At 27.8% G+C, this 23909-nt stretch overlaps 1 protein-coding gene across 1 annotated transcript in view; it reads right to left on the bottom strand.

Moving 5' to 3' along the window:
* Positions 1-6266: 6266 nt before the first annotated feature.
* Positions 6267-23909, bottom strand: part of amon (amontillado) — a 163022-nt gene continuing 145379 nt past the window's right edge. Inside the window, exons 5-12 of the mRNA XM_065499194.1 lie at positions 23460-23536; positions 18747-18835; positions 11849-12024; positions 11435-11748; positions 11144-11377; positions 10909-11073; positions 6860-6977; positions 6267-6796 (exon numbers count right to left, since the gene is read on the bottom strand). Coding sequence (XP_065355266.1) covers positions 6635-6796; positions 6860-6977; positions 10909-11073; positions 11144-11377; positions 11435-11748; positions 11849-12024; positions 18747-18835; positions 23460-23536 — 1335 coding nt within the window. The 3' untranslated portion in view covers positions 6267-6634. The remainder of the gene's footprint in view (positions 6797-6859; positions 6978-10908; positions 11074-11143; positions 11378-11434; positions 11749-11848; positions 12025-18746; positions 18836-23459; positions 23537-23909) is intronic.

The following is a 23909-nucleotide window of genomic DNA, read 5'->3' on the forward strand; positions in this document are numbered from 1 at the left end:
TTGTTGGGTTATTTCATAAATAGCGACTAAAATTAAAAACGCATCTTTGTACTGGTGTTCTACACAAAATTATCTTTTCTTTGACATCAATTTTGTTTATCTAAGTTTCAGGATATATTGGTGATATCGCAAGGATGTTGAAAATTAACTTTTTTCAGTTTCATCCTTATACGTTTGACCTATGGTAAAAGGGTTCAAAATTTTTTCAGTATATACAATAAAAACTTATCAATAAACTAATTTATATAAAAATATTAAAAATTCGCTGAAAATATACTAAACTATTTGGCAAATAACTCAAAGTTTAATAGTAATTTTTATATGTATTTCATATTAAAAAAACTATGTAAATGTTCGTAACTTGAATTTTTTACACCTGTTTTTTTTATAAATATAATTTCTCTTGTTATATTATTTCATTATGGCTAGTAAGATGAGATGCTGTGTTAAAGATCCTAATATGTTTTGTTACATTTGTGACGAATATATGTTAAAAGATCAGCGAAAATCCATTACAACACTGTTCTCCAATTGTATTTTGCTTACTTTGGTATTCAAATTCGCAACATAGACATTTCCTGGATATATAATGTATAAATAAATCTATATGTTTGTAAAAATTAATTTTTTTCTGTAAAATATTAGTGTTTTTAAAAAAATCGCAACATAGACATTTCCTGGATATATAATGTATAAATAAATCTATATGTTTGTAAAAATTAATTTTTTTCTGTAAAATATTAGTGTTTTTAAAAAAATCGCAACATAGACATTTCCTGGATATATAATGTATAAATAAATCTATATGTTTGTAAAAATTAATTTTTTTCTGTAAAATATTAGTGTTTTTAAAAAAAAAATTTAAGATATTTTCACCAAAAACGCTGTAAATCACGTAAATACAAAATTCGCAATATTTTATAAACGTCAAATGAAGTATTTACATTACTGTAGTTAGATTTAAATGTGTATTAAAAAATAAAACTAATGACTACCTAAAAATTTATTTATAAAAAAAATTGTTTTTTAGGATGTAAAATTTCGGGATATTATCTAAATATTTCATTAAATTTTTAACTAATTTTTCATTTTAATTAAAAACTATATTCGCTATAATGCCTTGAATGTGCAGTGATAAATTTGTATTTAAAATTTTCATAATGCACAATTTTATTAAGGATAACGCTAAAAAAGTCAAATTTCAACTTTCCCGAAAGATCAGACAAATATGCCAAAATATCCATTATAATTATTGTACTCAAAAGAAGCATATGTTTATGTAGACCAGTCTCATGTTAAAAAAATTTCACATTCTTAATTGCATTACCCAAAATTTTTAAGAAAAACACCAAAAAATATGGGTTTCAATGAAAATATAAAAATCGCGATATTTCGAAAACGCGAGCTGACTGAAAAAAAACAAGTATAACATAGTAATGAGGGTTCATCAACGTGTACAAAAGGTAGTTCAAATCTCGGGCACCAAAATCTCTGTTCCGCAGTGTTATATATGTGTGGTAGGTACCGGTATATAAGATTTGGTAAAGCCGAATATAACAATCTTACTTGTTAAATTTTAAGAGCATAGTATCCGTTTATTACATCAAATTTTTAATGGGCATAAACACTTTCTTTTAGCATATTTCCGATTTCTCTGGTTATCTATTATATTCATAATAAATATGAAACATCTTTTCGGTCGAATTTATTTTAATTCAATGAATTAGTTTTTGCTTTATTATATTGTAACCTAAATAAATGGTTTTTATTATTAAATTTGATGTTTTTTTTTTTTTTTTTGAAACAAAAATCCCAAAATCTTGGAATCCCGAAAAATCCATTTATAAAATCCCGAATCAAGGGATTTGCATCGCAAGTTAATACCATTCACCTTATAAAGTATACATATAACATGTTTCTACTAATAACTTATCAGAAATTATAATTGTCTTAATATATTTCATAGTCTTAAATACAAACCGCTTGTGAAGAATTAATTCAAAGACCCTAGTTTAGGATAGTTATATAATATATTTAAAAATTTATTTACAAAACGGAAAAATTCAAAACATTTATTGTAACCAAAATAAAAAATTCAATTAACTGCTCGTATATATATGTATGTGTATGTATGTTTGTTTTTTTTAAATTAAATTAAATATATTTGTTTTATTATTTGCAAATTATTAATAATTTTTGTTTATTTTTAAAATAATAATTTACTGGTTTTATTTATTTATACTCTTACTACATCAATGGTTAAAATAACGTTTGGTTTGGTTTTGTTTTATTTCTTTTTTATATCAATCTATTGTATTTTATTTATAATTATTTATATTTGTATATTTTGGATATAAGTTTATGTTTTTTATGTATAATAGAATATGATGCTGTACAATGTTATTTTATTTTTATAATTATTATTTGGGTTTCTTTTTATAATTTTTTTTTTTTGGTTTTTATAAAATATATTATATAGTATATTTATGTATATATTTATGCCTTTTTTATTAATTTTTAACATTTTTCTGATTATAATACACATTTATATTTAGTTTTTTTTGTTTATACTTATTTATTTAATTTTATGAGTTAAACATCCATAAACTTTAACAATTTTATTATTTATTTTTATTTTGTTTTGTTTAGTTTTTAAAATATTTATTTTTTATTTTCAGGCATTTCGCTTGTACTTAATTTGTAAAGTTGACAGATTTTACTAATAAAAATAATTTGTTTTATTATATATATTATTTATTTATGTTTGGCCCCCGAAAGTAAGAAAAATAAGATTAAAAATTATTTGCAAAAAATCTAAAAATTGCTATAAATTAAATTTAATTAATAAATGGAGAAGGGAGAGCATAGTAAAATAGTTTATGATATTTTTATTTGATTTGTTTTATATATTTTTATTTATATTTTATATGAATATGTATACCACACATTAAGTATTGTTTTAAATAGATTTAAAATATTTGTTTGTCTACGTATTTTCTTTTAGCAATTTAGATTTAATTTATTTTACAGAGCTGGATACATTTTACATACATTTAGTGAGTAACTAGTATTAAATTAAAATATATCGTTCACTTAATGCAAGACAGTCATAACTCAAATATAAATAATGAAATAAATGTAATTATTTATATTTTAAATATGTTTGGATTAACTATCAACGAAATTGAATTATCTGAAAGATTCCAGTTTCTATTTTTGAAATCACTTAAGAAATTGTAAAATTTGAGTTGAAACTGTCTGGCACTTAGATTGCGATTTGCTTAAGTAAAGATTATCAATTTTTGAATTTTATTTAAGTAAATAATAATAATAAAAAAAAAAAACTTAAAATTTGTCAAACGTAGTAAATCTGGAAATACAAGCTTTCATTGTGCATTTGGGGACTTTTTATGATTTGACATGTTTAGTTTTGTTCGCTGTTAAAATAATCATTTTAAATGTAGAAACTGCTACTTATCTAGATATATCATTTGCTAAATCTTTAGAAATGTTTAAAATGATAAATGTTTCATTTAAGTGTTTTGTTATTAAAAAAAATTATAACTCTACGTTTAGTTAAAATATTGAAATTATGAAAATTTAATTTTAAATTGAATTAAAAATATAAAATTTGCCTCCTTTTACCTAAAAGTGTATGTCACGAAATGAATACAATATATATTTTTTTTATTAAAAATGTCTTTGTTTTTACAAAAGTTATGTACGATCAAATGATCTTTTTCGGATAATAGTGGTTGAGGATTTCCTTTCCTCTGGCTGTCCATGTAAACTTTGTGAGCAAAGTAGTTCGCATTTTGAAGATATTTCGCAGGACGAACCCTATTGAATCTAGTTAAAATCAGTTCATTATTTCACCTAGCCCCATGTAAATCTCCACCCGAAATGCGATGTTATTGGTCATAAATCTATGATTTATAAAGCTATCCGCAAACATTTCACCACATATGAAAAGCACTTGAAGGAACATAAATTGGTATCTAAATGAAATTCAAATACTTAAGTGTTAGAAGTCATATCAATTAATCACACCATAATTAGACATAGCTCCCATATAAGACCCATTTCTAATAATCGGCTTAGCGAATTAACATATTGGTATCCAAATAAAATTTAACACAAATAAGTTTTATTTTTAATAACATTGGAAAAAAATTATTGAAATGTGATGTTTAATTAAATAAATATTTCTCCTAAGAACACATTGTTAACAAATATTTCTACAATACTTACCTTAAAGCAGCCAATGATTTTAACTGAAAATCTAAAATTTTTGGATATATTTTCAAAGAAATCGGAAAAATTTAATTCTAAAGGAGTTTTCTTGTCTGGAATAAATGATACCTTTTGCCCTTCTTTGCGTTCTTTTCTTAAAAAAATGTAGTTTTGTAAGCGTATAAAGTATACTTTTAAAATAATGTTGCCCTAAAACCCCGAAAATATGCTAGATGTTTCGCCCTTCACCTTTTTAAACAGATGTTCATGTTATTGTCTTTAAAGTTCATTATAGTTTTTGTATTTTGTTGATTGATTAAACTGTTACGGAGAACATTTTTGTAGAATATGTTAACTCTCTAAATCCTCAAGGCTTGGGTCTTTTTTGTCCTTCTTTTAAAAAAAACAGCAAAAAACACCATTAAAACAGGGATTTAAGGGGTTAACATGTTCCGCAAAAATATTATCCGTGAAATTTTACTATAAGTCCCTGAATACACCAATACGGAAAATTCTTTCTGGTTGAATCAGAAATAAGACTCAACAAAAGAGAGCCTAGAGTTAATTTCGCATTTATTAAGAATTTTATTTTAAAGTACCACAACAATTTAGCATGAATAAAAAATAGTTCAAATTTAACTAAAAATCACTAATATCTTTATTATTTTACCTTCGATAGCAAATTTGGATAGGAAGTATTCATTAATTAAATTCTTTTAGCTCTAGGTAATTCCACTTCATAATCATACAATGTCCAGCATATCTCACTTTTCTTAATAAGAGATTTTTTTGTAGAAACTTGAAGAACTACATTAGTAAATAGCTACCGGGCGAAGCCGGGCGATCATCTAGTAATGAAATAAATAATAGCTATAAATAAGAAATTTGGCTATAAATCCATGTGTACTTTATATAATGTGTTTTCATTTACCTTTAAATACTACTAATCAAATTGAATCCTTATTGTTTGTCAAAAAACCGAAACCGGTTGAGTTTACAAAAATGAAAAAACCGGTTCACCTGTTTTCGGTTTTGGATTCTCTACTAATAATCTTATGAAAATAAGTGGAGCCTTTAATTTCGGTAAGAGATTTGTGAGCTTTAATATGATATTTAGCAATATGGGAGCTATCCTCAAAAATGTGTGAGCTGATCGGGAAAAATGTTTGTCGCGAAATTTAGGGAATTTCTTTACAAGTTTTCTTCTCAAAGTTACAGTATTATTTCTGTACATATAAAACAAATTCGTTGAGATTTGTTGCCAATCGAAGGATTAGCTTATAACCTTATATTTGTTCAATATCAGTTGACACAAAGGAATTACGATTTTCATTCGGTCTAACATTCGGTCAGTTAGACTAAATCATTTGATTTGTAATAAACTTGGTTGTCACAACCGAAAAAATTTAAATGGAAATGTTAAAATGGCTCCGAAGAACATATGTGTGCCAAATTTTAACAAACTTTGAAGAATTCCGGCCCAAAACTTTATTTTGTATATTTATTTCTTCTTAGTTAAAGATATCTGCTAGGTCTGTTATACCGAAATATGTTTATGTTGAAATTCAGAACTGATATAACAACATTTTATCTTAAATATCTTAAATATTTTTTCTTAATACACTTTTGCTATTTAATATTAGTATAAAATTTCTGCGAACAAAATTTTAACTGATATTACAATATTTTCGTAATCGAAATATATTAAGAAAATAATACAAACATGTAACACTCATTGAAAACATTTAGCAATTAAAAACATAATTGGCATTAATCAAAACACAGCCAAACACTTTATTTTCTTTACAAAATATTCCCTTGAAAACAATTTAAAAACTTAAATTATGTTAATAAATAAAGAAAATTTAAGAAAATCATTTTTTTTTTTTAACTTTTTTTTGGTTTGTTTTTCAAACACTGAGAGCTAATTTAAATGGAAAACTGAAAACTTTATTATAAATATAGGTACATATATTTTATAAAAAATAATTTAATTTGTTACTTAAACTTATATTGGTTTTAAATGTTGTGTTGAAAATATTATGTTTTTGTTATGGCTCTCAGTGTTTAGATGCTTTATTTTCAAATATTATTCTTGGTTTTTGATTATAGTTATTTTGTTTTTGTATGTGTGTACTTCATTTTCATTTTCATTCTATCAATATTGTATTTTTGGTTTTGTAAATTTGTTGAATTTTATTGGCCTTCTGTTGCTTAATTTGATTTTTGAATTTTACATGCATTCTTTATTATTTCATCTTGTATCTATTTGTTGTTTCTTTTTTTTTCTTCTTATTTTGGTTGCCACTGTTAAGACTGGTGTTTGTTGGTTTGTTTAAGCCCCTGAATTTGTTTTGATAAATTATTATTGTTGTTTCTAGATGGATTTGTTGAAAATAAATTACTGCATTTTCTTTTCTTCATGGGCTTTTTTAACAATCGCCAATTTAGAGTGGGGGGAAGCGGGCGATAGAGTACGATACGGTGCTTCTTTGGTACCGTGCAATACCAAAGACCAATCAATGAGCCAACCAGATCGTGGTTGATTTGAGTTAAAGCGAGCCTGTAAGTAAGTTTTTTTTTATTAAATTTTTATGCAACAATTACAAATATTTGCTGATATTACCTCTAATTTCCATGTGCCATGAGGATATTCACCCCATGAGTGTGTTGTCATGAAGGGCCATTTGGTGAAACCATCACGATGATCGTCATCATTAGTACGACGTGATAGAATCATTGATCTAAAAATTAAATAATATGTTTTAACAATTATTTAAAAATCTGTAATGAATTAATTAAAATAAAACAAGTAAGAGAGGTATATTCGGCTGTGCCGAATCTTATATACCCTTCACCAAATTATATTTAAAAATATTTTTTTTTTAAATTTTTTTAAAGTTTCTTTAAACATTTTTTTTCCAAATTGTTTTTTAATTTTATTAAAAATTTTTTCTTAATTTTTTTTTTTTTAAATTAAATTATTTTTTTTGGAAAAAGAATTTAAGACAAAAAAAAAATTTTATGAAAAAACATCTGGTTAAAAAAGATATTACCCGATTTCGACCCGTTGTAGGTCCATACTATAGCCTTATATACATCGTTGCAATGAACTTTGAAATATCTATCATTACATATCCATATTGTCTATACGAGCTGGAAGAATTCCCGATATATTGATGTATGAATCATGTATTAAGTTATTTGGGGGCCTCGGAAAATTGATTTCGATATACAGACAGACGGACATGGCTATATTGACTTCGCTATCTATAACGATCCAGTGGGGGTGGTGTCGCAAATGAAAAATGTAGAAATTACGAACGGAATAACAAACTTATATATACCCTTGCCACTCATTTATATACCACCAATATAATAGGGGAACGGATTGTTGTTCGTTTTGTATAAAAACATATATCTGGTTTACCCGATTTGTTTAGTTTTATATTTTTTTATTACTAATAAATATCAGTGCATATCAGAATAGTTCGATATCGATATTTAAAAAATTTTTATTTAGGCTAATGTGTTTTTCAAATGTGATCATTATATGGGACCTATTGTTTTACCATACTATATAATTTTTGTGAACGCTAACAAGATATTTCAATATTGAGGCCTCTATTTTTGATATGAAAAGATTTTTAAAAATATGTTCAAATAATCTTTAGCAAAAATATTTTCCTAAAACCGGTTAACCGTCTTAAAAAAACCGGTTTGTCAAAAACCGAAAAGTTAAAGAAACCAGATACCGATCGAGTTTACAAAGATGAAAAACCGGTCTACCGGGTTTGGATACTTTAATATTTATATAGATTAATGTACTTTTCGGAAGGGGTCCTTATATGAGAGATATGGCCAATTATGGACCGATCTTTACAAAGGCGATTTCTATATTTATGAGGATTATTTATTTCGAATTTTGACGTGATAAGGATTTATGAATATTTAAGTGATTTTCGGAAGAAGTCCTTTATGAGAGCTATTACCACTTATGGGCTGATCTTTATGAGTATTTAATAGGGTATTCAATTAATCGGGTTTCTGGTTTAATCGGTTAATCGGGCAAATAATTAATCGAAGTTTAGATTTATTCGGTTAATAATCGATTAATTTAAAATTATTCGATTAACCGAATAATTTCTATTTTAATTTTAAATTGAAAAAACAACAACGAATTTTGTGTACAAAAACATAAAAAACGGCAAATAAGGTATTCGAGATCATTTTTGTAAACATATCGCCTATTTGCTGCAACAACGTCATAACTCAAGATCCGTGTTTTTTGAACTGAGTAATACAAAATTATCAGTTTTCAAAAAAGTCAATTATTTTTTGTTTGAGAGTATTTTTTTGTTGTAAACATCAAAATTAAAATTCATGTTTTCTCGTATATTTGATAAGTAAAAATTTGTTTAAAATTTATTTAAGAAATAGTAAAATGTCATAAAACATTCAACAACTTTTTTGAATTATGACGTTGTTGCAGCAAATGAGCGATGTGTGAGTTTTTAGGGTTTTAGTGAGATCTTCTAAAATAATCTTTTATAAAAAGAATATAATTTAAACGATTTTTTTCTTTAGATTTAATAAATTTTTGAATGTTGGAGAAATTTTGTATATGTTGGAGAAATCAAAAGCATGATAAAGAATAATTATTCCTTTTTGGATTGTTTTAGATTTTGATTAATTTAATAGTTTCGTTTAGTTATGCTAAAAGACTCATTTCAAAAAAAAGTTTCGTCTATACATGTAAATACAAACAAAGTTTCAAGGACATGTAAATTAAATATGTCAGTTGTTATACATACTCACTAATCATGTTTATTGGATGTTTCAAAAATATCTAATCATAGGGTAACATGGAGACGAGACGTAATTGTCAAAAACCTAAGTCTGTTGTCAAAAACCTATCTCTGGCAACAACAAAATACATGCTAGTCAATATATATTGTTGTTGTATCAAACATTTGATTTGTTGTATTTTTGTTTGACAAATTGGAGTGTCTCGTCTCTATGTATAATTCTCTATGTATCTAATTATAATTTGAAAATTGTATTTGAATGGAAAGGGAAAAATAAATACAAAAAAATTGTTTAAAGTGCAAAAAAAGGAATTTCGTAATCGGTTAATCGACACAAATTAATCGTTTTATTTGTTATTTGAAAATCGGCAATATCAAATTATTCGAATAGTTAACCGTCAAAAAAATCGGTTAACCGATTAACGGTTAATCGATTGATAGTATTTAAATAAAATTAGGAAGTGGAATATATATGGTCAAATAAATTTCGTTTTGTGATTTTTTTTACATTTTTTCTCAATTTTGTATGGATATTGCTAATCTAAAGGCATTTATGTACAAGAACGGGAAGAGATAAATCATGGACAGATTCCGACATTCAACAAAGCATGTGCTTTTATCAAAAGAATATTGTGTGCAAAACCTCATGGTATTTTCTGCATATATGTATGTATTTTAAGAAAATAGCGAAACATTTTTGAAAAATATAAAATTTTTTGGGAAATGTGTCACATTTTGGTCCATAACTCTGGTTTTACTTAACCGATTTTGCCCATTTTCAATACAAAACATTTCTGACCAACAAATAAGTCTTCCCTGCAGGCCCTATCGTGCCTTCAACACAGAGACGTAGCTAGTTTTGTCGTACCTACGATTTGAACTTCAAAGATTTCTGCGTGTCCTGGGACACGTAATGGTCAAGGGAACTTTTAACAACTATAAATATATATTTTTAGATACATATGTATATAATTTTGTATAAACTATGATTTTACATATATAACAGACATTAAATTCGTTCGAAATTTAAAAAACGTTCGAAATTTAAAACGTTCTATAGAAATACAAAAAATTTCAATTTCTATTGAAAAAGTTTTTTCGAATGAAGCAAAACCAAAATGTTACGAATTGGAACATACGATTATTTCTACATTATATCCATCTGTCTTACTGGCTGTCAGTTGAAGTCACGATAGGACCTACAGGGAAGGACTGTGGAAGTTTGGTATTGGGAATGGGCAAAATCGGTCAAGTAGAACCAGAGTTAGGGACTTAAACGTGAGACAACTTCCAAAATATTGATATTTTTCCAAAATGTCAACCCATTTTCTTTAAGTGTATTGCAAATAATATCATAGCAATTTGCGCACATTTTTCGTTTGATAAAATTACAACTTCTGTTTAAAATGGTAAGAATCAGCACCGTTACAAATTTCTTCCCGGAATATGGTTCTATGGTACATAAATGCCTATAGTTGTATCCATTAACAACCTTCAAAAAGGGATATTTTTTAAAACTTGTTTGCCTTTTTACTATATTGCAAATAATACACATTTTGCATACGTTATCAAAATAGCGTAAAACTTGTTTGCCTTTTTACTATATTGCAAATAATACACATTTTGCATACGTTATCAAAATAGCGGTAACGTAATTTTTGTTGGAAATGGTAAGAATCGGTTCATTATTTCTTCTCGCCCATACATATATCTTCACGGTATAAGGCTCTATGATACATAAATGTCATTAGAAAAAATTTGGTATTAAAAAAAACCGGTGTCAGTATTATATAGGCGGCGCAGCTGAATACAACACTCTTACTTTTAATTTTTAATGTCATGTCTAGAATAAATTTTTAAAACTGACCTTGTTCCCATGGGTGAAGTCAGGAACAATTCTAAATCACCACGTCGTGAAGCATTCGCAGATATAACAGCTTGCACATGTTCCAAATAGTTAACTTCAGTATCGGATCCTTTGCAGGCATCTGTTTTAATTTCCAAAAACAATGATCTACCAGAATAAATGGGGCTAAAAAAAAGGAAAATTTAAAAAATTGAAATACTGTGCTCTAAAATAAATAACCGCACGCAATACTCACTGTGAATCTACGATATCACCAGCCTCACAATGATATCTGGCAGGTACTGTGTGCCACTGTTTGGACAGAGTCACCATGCCACCAGCATCTAAAACACCAAAACCAAACAAATGATTAAACTCCAAACCCACACCGTTCATGGTCCAATGGAAACGATTTTTAGCATCAAATAGAGAATTACGCTTTGAAGTCAAAACTGTCAAGTGCTGTATGTCACGCCAGGTTAATTGAGGGCTAAAAGGAAATCATTAATAAATAATGTACAAATTAATTATTAAGTAGTATACATACTTGGCTTCCAATGCTAAAGCAAATACACCAGCTGCCTCTGGAGCTGCTGCACTAGTACCCGAATGAGTGGTTGTACATTTGCCATACAAATCGGTGGTGGCCACACCAGTATTAGGATCCTTGGCTCCATTACTGAATGTACTTGCCAATGTTGAACTGCAACTTTCATCATAATGAGCATTTTGACCATCATTAATGGCACTATTAATGGAAATTGTCCACATGGAAGCAGCATAGCCATCACAATTGCAATCATCCTCCTCACCACCATCGCCTGAAGCCCACACATAAATATTACCCAAACCATTACGACCCTAAGGAAGGCACAAGCAAATTCACAAGTTGTTATAACCACAGAAACCACAATAGAAATGTAAACTTTTTAATGGCACCCAAACTGCCACACATTATTACCTCATTAACACCCTGCACTATGGCACGCATGGTGGCATTGCGTGGACCATCAACTGTTTTTCCATCATCGGTAGGACCCCATGATGCACTGTAAATGTGAATTTTATGTGGCTCATGACCCATAGAATTTGCTTCAATTAAATCTGTCATATAAGGTTGATCCAACATGCGAATACCTATTAAAGGAAAATAATAAAAAAGAAAATGAAGTTTCCAATGAATAAACATTTCATTTCCACTTTATATCTACATTCGATTGAACATTCATTATTTACTTATAATATATACAATACCAACATAAATATTTAACAAACATTTAGCACTTTTTTCCATTCGTATAATAAAAACAAAAATCACTTTGTATAAAGTGTAATATTTACACATTTATGACTGAGTACCACCTAGAGATACGTTTGGTTATGTGAAGAGGTTTGGACAAATTGGTACAAATGTTCTGTTTTTTGGTACAATTATAAACTGAAAAGTACGTAGGTGCCCCAAAAACTTATTCCCTGGAACAAAATTTAACTCACGGATAACAAAATCTTCCAATTAAATATTAAATATTATAAAAATATGTTCATTCCTGGGAATTTCTTAATATTAAGTAAATTCAAAAACCAATAAAATTATTCAAATTTATTAAAATATTTAATAGTTCTGAAATTTCCCAAGAAAAATATCACGGGCATTTTTGGGGAAATTTTCCCGACCCTTGTTCAAACGAATAATTGTAACGTGACATAGGTCTCAATGGTGGGATATACTATTGGTCGATTCACTTCTTGTCATATTGTCATATATTTGACGACTCGGCTTATCCGACTCTTAGGCGTAAATATAGAACACAGATTATTATTTTGAGACATTTTTTGCTTGAAAAGTAATAACAACATTTTCAAACCATTCTGAAATATTAGAACATTATGACAATTTGACACGATAGGATACCTTGTGAATCGACCATATACATTTTTTAAAGTTGCAAACCAACTTGGTTACTTGCTCCATTTTATTCCGTTTTTATTGATAACATTAGAAGCAACTATCGTTAAGTAAATGAAACCTACATAGATTAGTTCCTCGGATTCTAGTTCAAAGTACTAACATTGAAAATTTTAATTATTTTCCAAAGAAATAGAAGATTTTCCAAAGAAAATAATTCTATACTGAAGATTTTGTAAAGTAAATAGTTTTTTCCTGAATATATTCTACACAGCTTTGCCAGTTTAGCGATTTACGCGCATTTTTACCTGTCAGAACAAATTAAACAAATTTCCCGCAGGTTAGTTTTTTAGTGATATCAAAGTTGTTATTTTTAACGCCCTATTTGTAAGCGTTTGTGGTAAGTAACTAACTCCACTGACGTTACCCTTTTAGAATAATGTGATAAAACCTTTATGGTGGGATATACATATGGTCAATTCACAAGGTCTCTTATCATGTCATATTGTAATAATATCCTAATATTCACGACACTGCTTGAAAAGCAATAACAAAATTTTGAAATATTAGGACATTATGACATGATAGGAGACCTTATGAATTGACCAATAGTTTTTACGAACAAATGATGCGTCAGTCAATCAGTGAAATCTATTTCTATATACGTAAAATGTCATAATCAGATGACTTGTGCTTAAAAATTGTTGGTACAATTAAGGGACGAAAAACTGAAATAGTTAAATTTGTTTGGTACAATTCATAAACTACATTTCGCAAACCTAATGTAAGTTTTGAATATGTAGAATGTCCTCTGTATTTACACACATTTCACTCTATTTGATTTGGTGTATTTGATTGTCGTTTACATATGTATGGATACATTAACAAATACGGACATTTGTGTATCCCAGCAGTTCTAGGAAACAGTCCCGAACTAGTTATTTTACCCATCATTTAGGGTGGGAACTAATTACTTCAATAGCTACGTTACTAGTTATTTTAACACGTCCTTTGACCCTTTGTGATTACAATGAGACTGTCTAATAGCTGGTCCAAAGTAGTCAAATCATTGGATTCACATTATTAAATATCATCAGTTACCTTACCAGCTACCTAACTGGTTAGCTTTTATTTTAACAATTACGGTTGCTAACAGACCTCAAATAATCTGCTAAAAATATATATGATAGACAGTCCAATAAACGATTGGTTGTAAACAAACCTTCCTTCGACTATTCTCCAATGGATTGCTCTCTAAAGTGCAGTACATAATAAACTTTTAAAGTCACTTCACTATAGGCTACTAAGAGACACTAAAGTGACTATTGACTTCATGCTATGTTACATAGGATATCAGTATACTTAAGAAAAATTAAAAATAAACTGTATAAGAATTATATCAAAACAATTTATATACAACCAGTTTGTACAAATTACTCACAAAACGTTTAAAGTGACTACACTTAAGCAACAATAGTCTTCACGCTAGATTACCTGGGATGTATAAAGTAACCAATTGTCTTCTCTCTGCACTACAAAGAGCACATTCGTATGAAATTACCAAAATATATAAATTGGAGTCGGCCTAGTGATAAGACATTTATTACAATTACTGTCTATAAGGGATACACTGACTAATTGCTTAACTGCTGGGATGTTTATTATTATAAAAGTGTATTTGCTTACACTCACTTACATACATATCTATGTGTTCACATTGTACACAATATGACAGAACACAAAGTTAATAAATATTATTTATTTATCATAAATATTTAGCGATAACGAGCTTTGATTTGCTCTTGTCATAAACTATTACAAAACATTAAACCCAAATGAATAATTTGTATCTTTTTGTTATATAAATAAATACATAACTGCAGATTGTTATCAGAAAAGCTCTTTATCCACTGACAAACAAAAATATATGAATATAATGCTATGAAATCCTATAGGAGAATATTAAATCAAGGGGAACAATTGTTAGAATATTATATTCAGATGTGTTGAATCTTTAATGCCCTCCATCAATAATCGAAATTAATATTTTGATTTGAATATACAAATTTTAATAACAGAATTATACTTTTTATTAATGTATCATTAGTTTATATAAAAACTTCCATTTTTTTGACGGGTCTTCAGACCTAGTTTTTTGCACACATGTGCCTTATAAAAATGGCGGTTTAATTCATTATTACAAAAAATTATTTGGTTGATTGTGGGACCGAGCAAAGGTGGGGCAGAATCAAAATTTTTTGGAAATAAATCTGTCATTTCTAAACGGCAGGTCTAATCGGGATAAAATATGGAGTGAGCGTAGCCAAGTAGTAATCGAGTTTAAGTTATTAAAATGGGCCCTACAAATTCTATATGGGCTATAAGAGCTCAAAGTAGCGTACTTTCGACATGTAAAATTATTAAACACGTGTAATTTTTTTTGTTTCCCATCCCATTTCAAAGATTTTTATATTTTTGGATAGCTCTCGCCTAAAAAAAACATGCCCGCGTGTGCTATTTATCTCTTACAATTTCCGAGTTATAGGCATTTCATATTTGAAATTTAAAAATTTTACTATACCTTGCTTTTTTTGTTAGTTAGACAACTAAATTACCAATAATGTACAAAAGACTTCAGAGCAATATCAATTATAGATCCAAATAAAAACAATTTTCAATTTAAAAATTCAAAAAATAGAAAATTTTTTGCTGTTTTTTGGACGAAAAGGTGAGGTAAGAAATTATAACAATTTTATGTTTTTCTGTAAGGTATCTTTACGGAGAACATTTTGATATTTTTATGCGTTACTGATTCTAGCTAAAGAAATGTGTACGCTTGGCGAAAGGCGTATACAAAATTCTAAGAAAATTAAAAAAAGAAAGTATGGGTTTAAAATGAAAACCTAACTCCCGTCGTGAGACAAAAAATTTTAAGATTTGGTTTTAAAAATTCCTCAGAAAATGATTCTGAGTCGATTGGTATACTTTAAGGTGGTTGCTAACTAATATTTTTGGGCGTCACAAACATCTGCACAAACGCATAATACCCTCCCCGCTATGGTGGTGTAGGGCATACATATTGAACCGGAAGCTCGAAAAAATTTGCAGAATTTTATTATAAAAATTTAATTTAATTTCTGTTTTTGGCCTATAAGTTTTTAGCAGAGTTCCTGTCAATAACTTTCTGAGCCTTGTATGTTTTTATGTGAGCCTTGTATGTGCTTTAACTTTTTGTACCAAATAGTCCGAGTACTGAGCTAAAAGGACTGCTTTCCTACTGGATGTGTTGGGAGCTCTTTTGAAAATGCTTTCTATTTATTGGCTTTAGAAACATCATATGGACCATTCCTTCCACCTGAACCAACTTTTCTATCAACGGGCAAGATCGTCCGATACTGTTTAATAACATTGGAATCAGTTTTACTGCAGACCTTTAATTGTTTGGCCAACTTTTTGTAGGCACAAGTTGGGTTTAGTTGAAAATATTTAATAATTTTAGTACGCACTTTTTTCTCGTCACTCATTTTAATCAGATTAACAACAAATGAACATAATTGACATTAAACATAATAACTGACAGGTAAATTGATTAAAAAAATCAAATAATACTTGGGTAAAAAGTTTTAATGAAAAACGTGTATTAAGGGGTTTTCGACCTTATTATACAAAATTGTCTATGGAAAATTTTCAATGAAAAATATTTTTCTTCAAATCATATTACAAAATAAAATATACTGAAGTCTACTTTGAAAAAATACAAGCTGTTTTTAAATAAAAATGTCAAAATTATTTGTAAGGGTGAGGGTGAGCTCTAAAATACGAACAATGGCTACAAAATCGAAAAACTTTTAGAGGCTTTTTAAACCACTACACAATTTCGATGTATTGTGGTTCCAGTATTACAAATATATTCAAAATTTTAAATTCTATGGAGAGGTTTTTTTTAAAAAAATCTTTAAGTAAAATTGTAATTTTTTTTAGACGTTTTTCCACGTAATTAATGATTACTCAAAAACGATTAGGCCGATATTATTAAGGTAAAATCAAAAAAAAAAATTAAATTTACATATCCTTTAATCCACTTATATATCGCACTTTAATCCGCTCAGTAGTTTCGGAGTTATAATAACAAATTGAAACTAAAAATATATTTTTTACGTGAAAATATCAAATTTTTTTGTATTAAAAATCTCATGAAAAATCGAAAACAGCTGAACTTGTTCAGGTTTATTACTTTATCGCAAAGCCACATGTAATAGCAACAAAATAAGATATCGATCATAACAATCGATGGATTATTTTAAAATTTATTCACAATTAAGTGAATACGCTCATTTTCTCAAAATTGTAGTTTTTTGTGTGATATACATAAATTTGAGTAGTTAGTGTTCTTCTTTTGAATGATTGAATTATAAAAACATTTTCCCAATACTATTTAAAAATTTTCACATAAATATTGCGTTTTAATCGGCTCAGTAATTTCGGAGTTATAATAACAAATTTAAGCAGAAAATATATTTTTTAAGTAAAAATATCCAATTTTTTCTGATTTAAAAAAATCATGAAAAATCGAAAACGGCAGAAATTGTTTAGGTTTATTAATTTATCGCAAAGCCACATGTAATAGGAATAAAATGATATATCGATCATAAAAATCTATGGTTTCTTTTCGAATTTATTCACAATAAATTGAATTAGTTTATTTTCAGAAAATTGTATGTGTTTACAAGCGTACACTTTGAGTGTAAATTTTACATGTATTTTGTTTTTATTACAATAAGTTTATTTTAATAACATTAGACTAACCCTTTTGGAGTTATAATTAATTATGTGGAGAAATGTCTAACAAAATTTATAATTTTACTTAAAAAAAGAAATCAACATAAAAATGCTCATCACTAATTGATGTCCTAAAAAATGTATTTTCGTTCTTCCTTAATGGGTTACGGCATAAAGTTTTTTAAGGCATTAAACTGATTGTTATGTAAAATAAAGAAGGTATGGAGTTAATTAAAAAATCTGGATAATGAATATTTATGTGCTACCATTATAAAAGATATATTAAACTATCGTTCAAAACCAAACAGTTGAAACAAATATTTTTTTTTGTTTTCTAAAATATAAGAAAACAATTTAATATTCAAATCATGACACAACAATATAAGGTACACTCAGTAGAAAATAAATTCTCAATTATACAATTCTTGTAACGTCAAACAAAAGAAAATATGAAAAAATATGAAAAAAATCCAAATCAAAGTTTGACGTTATGGGCTAAATATTGAAAACTCTCTCTAGTGATTCTACCTTCTACAATTATTGTATCATGATTCAAAGTTTAAATTTCAAACTATAAATATATCTTTTTCAAACAGAAAAACTTTATCTTTAATCAAACATTTATTACTTATTTCTAAACTTTCAAATAATTTAAAATTTCATTATACACAAGAGTTTAAGTTAATTTATGTATAAACTACTTAATTAATAAATATTCAACGAATTTGAAACTGTGGTTTCAAAATACAAAATTTATACAACAATATGCACATCCCATTTTTATACAAAAACAAAGTTTCCAATGACCTACTTATGTCTACTACAATAATGTATAAATTAGTTTTTAATTAAATGTCAACAGTTTCAAACTACCCGCAGTAATTAGATTATATGAAATTTAATTTATTTATTTTTTTTTATCCAATTGATTTACTTGCTCATTTTAAAAGCTATCTGTGTACTATACCAAACAGTTTTGCCATATTTAAACTATCTGTTTACATCATTTTCAATTTCAATTATCACCACAATGGCACATGGCAACATTTTTTCTATGAAAACCAAAATCTCAATGTTTGTTAATATTTGTGCAATTAATGTTCTTGAGTGTTTGTACGTACGTTTACAGACAACAAAAAAAATGCAATTTAATCCAGCATTTTGCGTCACTTACCCGCAATTTTACTATCATAAGCCACGCCAACACCGCAAATGCCATTATCTCTGGCAGCAGCAACTTCACCAGCACAACGTGTACCATGGCTAAAAGTAGAACATTGAATTGAAAATGAAAATAATGAATTATAGAAAAATTCTAACAAAAGAAAACATTGTGAATGTAGGTAAATGTTTTGTGTTTTGTGTTTTATTTAGATAATAAACAATAGGTAATATTTTAACAAAAAATAAAAAGGATGAATGAAGTGCTTACAAAGAGATATTTATAAGAAACACGTTACAATTAAACTGGATTCATATTATCGAATACTGGTGGATTGCTACATAACTACGAATATAGGTCCCTAATAATGCTTACTCGTTGTACATACATATTTATGCAAAATTCTCTATAGAGTAACATACAAACTTCTATATATATTTGTATAACTATACAAATATTAACTCAAATTGAGTATTTCGTTGGATCCCGGTTAGACTATATTCATATATTTACCTACGCACTGATATGCAGAGATTCGATCGATAGCGTCTGGACAAAAATAAAGAAAGAATAACAAAATTTGGTATAGGATTATATATTTGTACAAGTGTATAAGCTTGTCAATGCCGGGCAGAGCCTTCGTTTAAGTCTGGAAATGCAGTGTCACATTGCACAGTGAGGCAGAATAAAAATTAAATCTGGCATTTTTAAACGTCTGGTTCGATCGAGATAAAATGTGATGTGAGCGTAGCAAAGTATTTGAGTTTATGTTATTAAAATGGACCCTACAAATGCTCCAGGGCAGCGTAGGTTCTCAAAGTAGGGTGCTCTCAAAAATTTTTAAACACTTGCCATTTTTTGTTTCCCATTAAATTTCAATGATTTTTACATGTCTTGGTAAACGCTCAGCTAGGTCTTTCTATTCAACAAATCAATAGTTCTGACATTTTATACTAAAGTATGAAAAAGTACAATATTTTTGAAGGTCGGAGTTTAAAAGTGGTATATTTTTGAATCTAATTGAGATATTGACTTGAAATTTGTTTGTAAGACCAAAAGTTAACTCATCTATACAAAAAAATTTAGTTCGGAATAAATGTGGATCAAATTGTTCCTAACACTTCCAATCCTATTAAAATTCTGTTACAAATTTTAGTTTTAGAAATTCAATGTTTTTCTCGCAAGAGCGCAAAATCGGAAAACTTTTTTCTAAGTATTGGGACAATATTTAAAAAAAATTAATAACTTAATATATATATGTTTTCAACGGTTGTACCTATTATGAGTTAGCGTGGAGACCGAAGTGAAATTTTCGGATTTCGAGAAATTTCGTCTTTGGTTAGAATTTTTTTTAATTATTTAAAAACAAGTAAGAGAGCTATATTCGGCTATGCCGAATCTTGTATACCCTTCACCAAATTATGCTTTAAAATAAAAATGTTAAATATTTTTAGGTAAACAAAAGTTATTTTTTTTCAAAGTATTTTTTTCCATTTTTTGGAAAAAAAATATCAAAATTGTTTTTTTAAATTTAAAAAATTTTTTTTTTTTAGTTTTTAACCCAGATATGCCGATTGCTTGAGCTTGATCATTTTAAAAATACTTTTATATTATTTTGGAAGCAAATGAGAAATAAAAAACAGTGCAATAATTTTTTGAAAAAAGTGGTTTTAAAGTCCTATATATAGGAGATTGTGGTCACAACAACAAAACTAACACGCAATAATGAAACATTCATGCATATAACAATCAAGCTACTCTTCATAGATATAAATTCCAAAGAAATATAGTATTTATTCACTTGTAAATGTACAAAATTTTACTTTCCTTACAAACGAGATATGTCCATAATGACTGAATAAGGGCATTATGAAAATATCTCGAATTAAAAATTCAATAACTCAAAAATAGTAGCAAAAAATAATGCGGTCACACAATCTCTCATGAGGTATTGGTATGTACTAACCCAGCAACAATTTTGTGAATTTTTGTAATGACAACTAGTTATTTCATGCATTCTTTTGTAAGGAGTGGTGGTTACCCAGCACATTATTTTATTTTCTAGAATAAGTACTTATTTTTATACAGGCTGGTAATGAACTTTTGTATTTAGCACAGCTATCTAGTGTGTTTGCCTGGAAAACGGGAGGTTAGTGGTTCGCCACCTGTCAAAGCCATTAATTTTTTTGTTCATATCATATTCATTTATATGCTGATGTTAAAACTATTGTTGACTTCCAATAAAATAACTCGTACATGGAGCAGTGAGTTATCAAACACAAGCAAATAATGTGACTGTTCGATTCCCACACAAGGCAATATTTTTTGTGTTTTTTTTTTTAGCTGCATATTCTTGTTGTGAATTTACTACTTATTTCTCAACTGATTGTAAGTACATTTGTAAGCTTGACCCCTGAATTTTTTAAAAATCTCGAACAACGGTAAGTAGTGCTTCAGTCAAATAATAAGTATTTATCGCTTTGCTCCAATTATACTTGCTGGCTTACTAGGTAAGTAAAGTTTTTGCTGGGAAGTATATGAACAAAAAATATGGTATTTTGATAAACGTGACGTATCCTGTAACCAAGAACTATATGTTCTACATGTAGTACAGTCGGCATATCTGGGTTAAACATTTTTTTTATTATTTAGTGAAAAAAAATTCGGGTTAAAAAATATTTTTTCCGATTTTTACCCAACTTACTATGGTCTTATATACGCCGTTGCAAAGGACATTGAAATATCTATCATTAGATATCCATATTGTCTATATTAATGACTTAGTAATTCCGATATGGGTCAAAAATAGGTCAAAAATCTAGGTTGTCCTAGTTTTTTCCTTATATCTCAGAAATTTGTAGGCCGATTTTCTCGATTTTCAATAGCGACCGAGCCGGAAGAATTTTGGAGATATTGATGTATGTAAGTTATTTGGGAGCTTCGGAAAGTTGATTTCAACACAAAGACGTACATTAATTAATCCAGCCATATTTTTATACCCTTCACCGTTAGTGGCAAGGGTATAAATTTGTAATTTCTACATTTTATTTGCGACCCCACAATGTACTTATATGGCTTTAGAAATAGAAATCAGCTTTCCGAAGCTCCCAAATAATTTACATACAGGAGTCATACATCAATATCTCCGACATTTTTCCGGCTCGGTTGCTATTGAAAATCTAGAAAATCGGTCTACAAATGGCTGAGATATAAGGAAAAAACTAGGACAACCTCGATTTTTGACCTATATCTGGATTCACAGAAAAAACTGTATTTCAATTCAAACATTTATCACATATTGAACTGGTTTCAATTATTTCATAATTGAATGAAGTATTCATGTGCTCAAAAACAAAATTTTCTGATATTTTCTATTTAATTTTGAGTTTTGAATTTGATAATTTTGATAATTGAATACACAATTTTCGTTATTGGTTGAACTTTAAATACAAAAATTATTGAATAGATAATTTTCATAATTGAAACACAAAAAATAACAAAAATGTGTTTTCAATTACGAAAATTATCGAATCAATAATTTTTGTATTTGAAATTCAACCAATGTCAAAATAATCAAATTCAAACCTCAAAATTCAATAGAAAATATCAAGAAATTTTGTTTTTGAGCAAATGAATACTTGATTTAATTATGAAATAATTGAAACCAATTCAATATGTTACAAATATTTGAATTGAAACGGTTTAAGAAATAGTTTTTTCTGTGTATAGACAATATGGATATCTAATGATAGATATTTCAAAGACCTTTGCAACGGCGTCATAGTCATAGTAAGTTGGACCTACAATGGGTCAAAATCGGAAAAAAATATTTTTTAACCCGATTTTTTTTTCACCAAAAAATTTGTTTTCACTAAATAATAAAAAAAAATTTTAAAAACCAAAAAAAAATTTTTTTTTTTTGATTTAAAAAAAAAATTAAAAAACAATTGGGAGGATCCATATGAAAGCGGACAGCAGACAGATTTACCATTTCTTCAATGGAAACTCATTCCGAATTGAAAAATTTTTTAAAATTGTCTAAAATTATATACACATAATTGCCCATAACCTCGAAGCTACTCAAAGTCTAACATAATTTTTGATTTTATTTTAAAGACAAAGATATTGTCCTTAAAATGGTGTAAATAATTTAATTTACTTCCAAAAGGTTAAAGGTCAAATTTTAATGTATATATTTCAATGTAAAAAATATCAAAGATCTAAACTCTCTACTATATTCGTGCAAAATAATTTCTATGGAGACTCGATTAGTTCAGGAGTTATAAGGAAAAACGTTATTAAAAGTACATACGTATTTTCATATAAATTCATATAACTTTTCAAACATTCGAAATCAGTCTGTTTGTATTACCTATAAGACGTCGCTCTCTGATAAAAATGCGCAATTATTCACTCTTTTTGAACGCATCAAATCACACCGTGACCAGTTTCTAACCTATTGTAGTGAAATAGCAATTTTTAATGACAAAAATTACTAACAAATGACCTGTTCATTCCTGCATTTTTTACTTTAAAATAAGATCTTTTTTTCCTCTTTCTCCATCTATCGATAATATATTCTTTTAAATTAAAAATGTATGCAAATTTCTCCGCAAGTATAATTTATTCAACAAAAGTACATTATTCGACAATGGCGGTGTAAAAAAAAAAATATTAAATAAAATAGATACCTTTTTGCTTCTTATTATATTCTTTGTTACTCACCTGTTAAACCAATCGTCAGTATAGCGGGGATATGGAAACGGATCGTTGCTACTAAAATCGTAACTGGCTTCAGCATTCTATTGAAATGATTCAATGTTTGGTGCGTGGATTGTTTGATTGTTTGAGAGAGAAGAAAAAATATATAAAATACAATAAAAGTATAAACAAAATGGCAAATAAATAATAGAAAATAAAAGTTAATTTAAATTTTAACATAATGCTTGAGGAATTGTTTGTAATACTCTTCTGAAATGTATGCCTTAGTATACAAGAAAAAATATATTTTGCCAGTTTGCATTATTATCTCAGATATTCACACACCATTTCCCAGCTAATGGTGAATGAAAACAAAGCAATATAATATTCAGCTGTTGAAATCTGGATTTAAATTTCTTTTAACAAATTTGTTTTCTTATGGGAAATGGTTTAGGCAAGACTACATTCGTCTTT

Source organism: Calliphora vicina, chromosome 1, assembly GCF_958450345.1.
Source record: "Calliphora vicina chromosome 1, idCalVici1.1, whole genome shotgun sequence".
In the NCBI taxonomy this organism is placed as follows: domain Eukaryota; kingdom Metazoa; phylum Arthropoda; class Insecta; order Diptera; family Calliphoridae; genus Calliphora; species Calliphora vicina.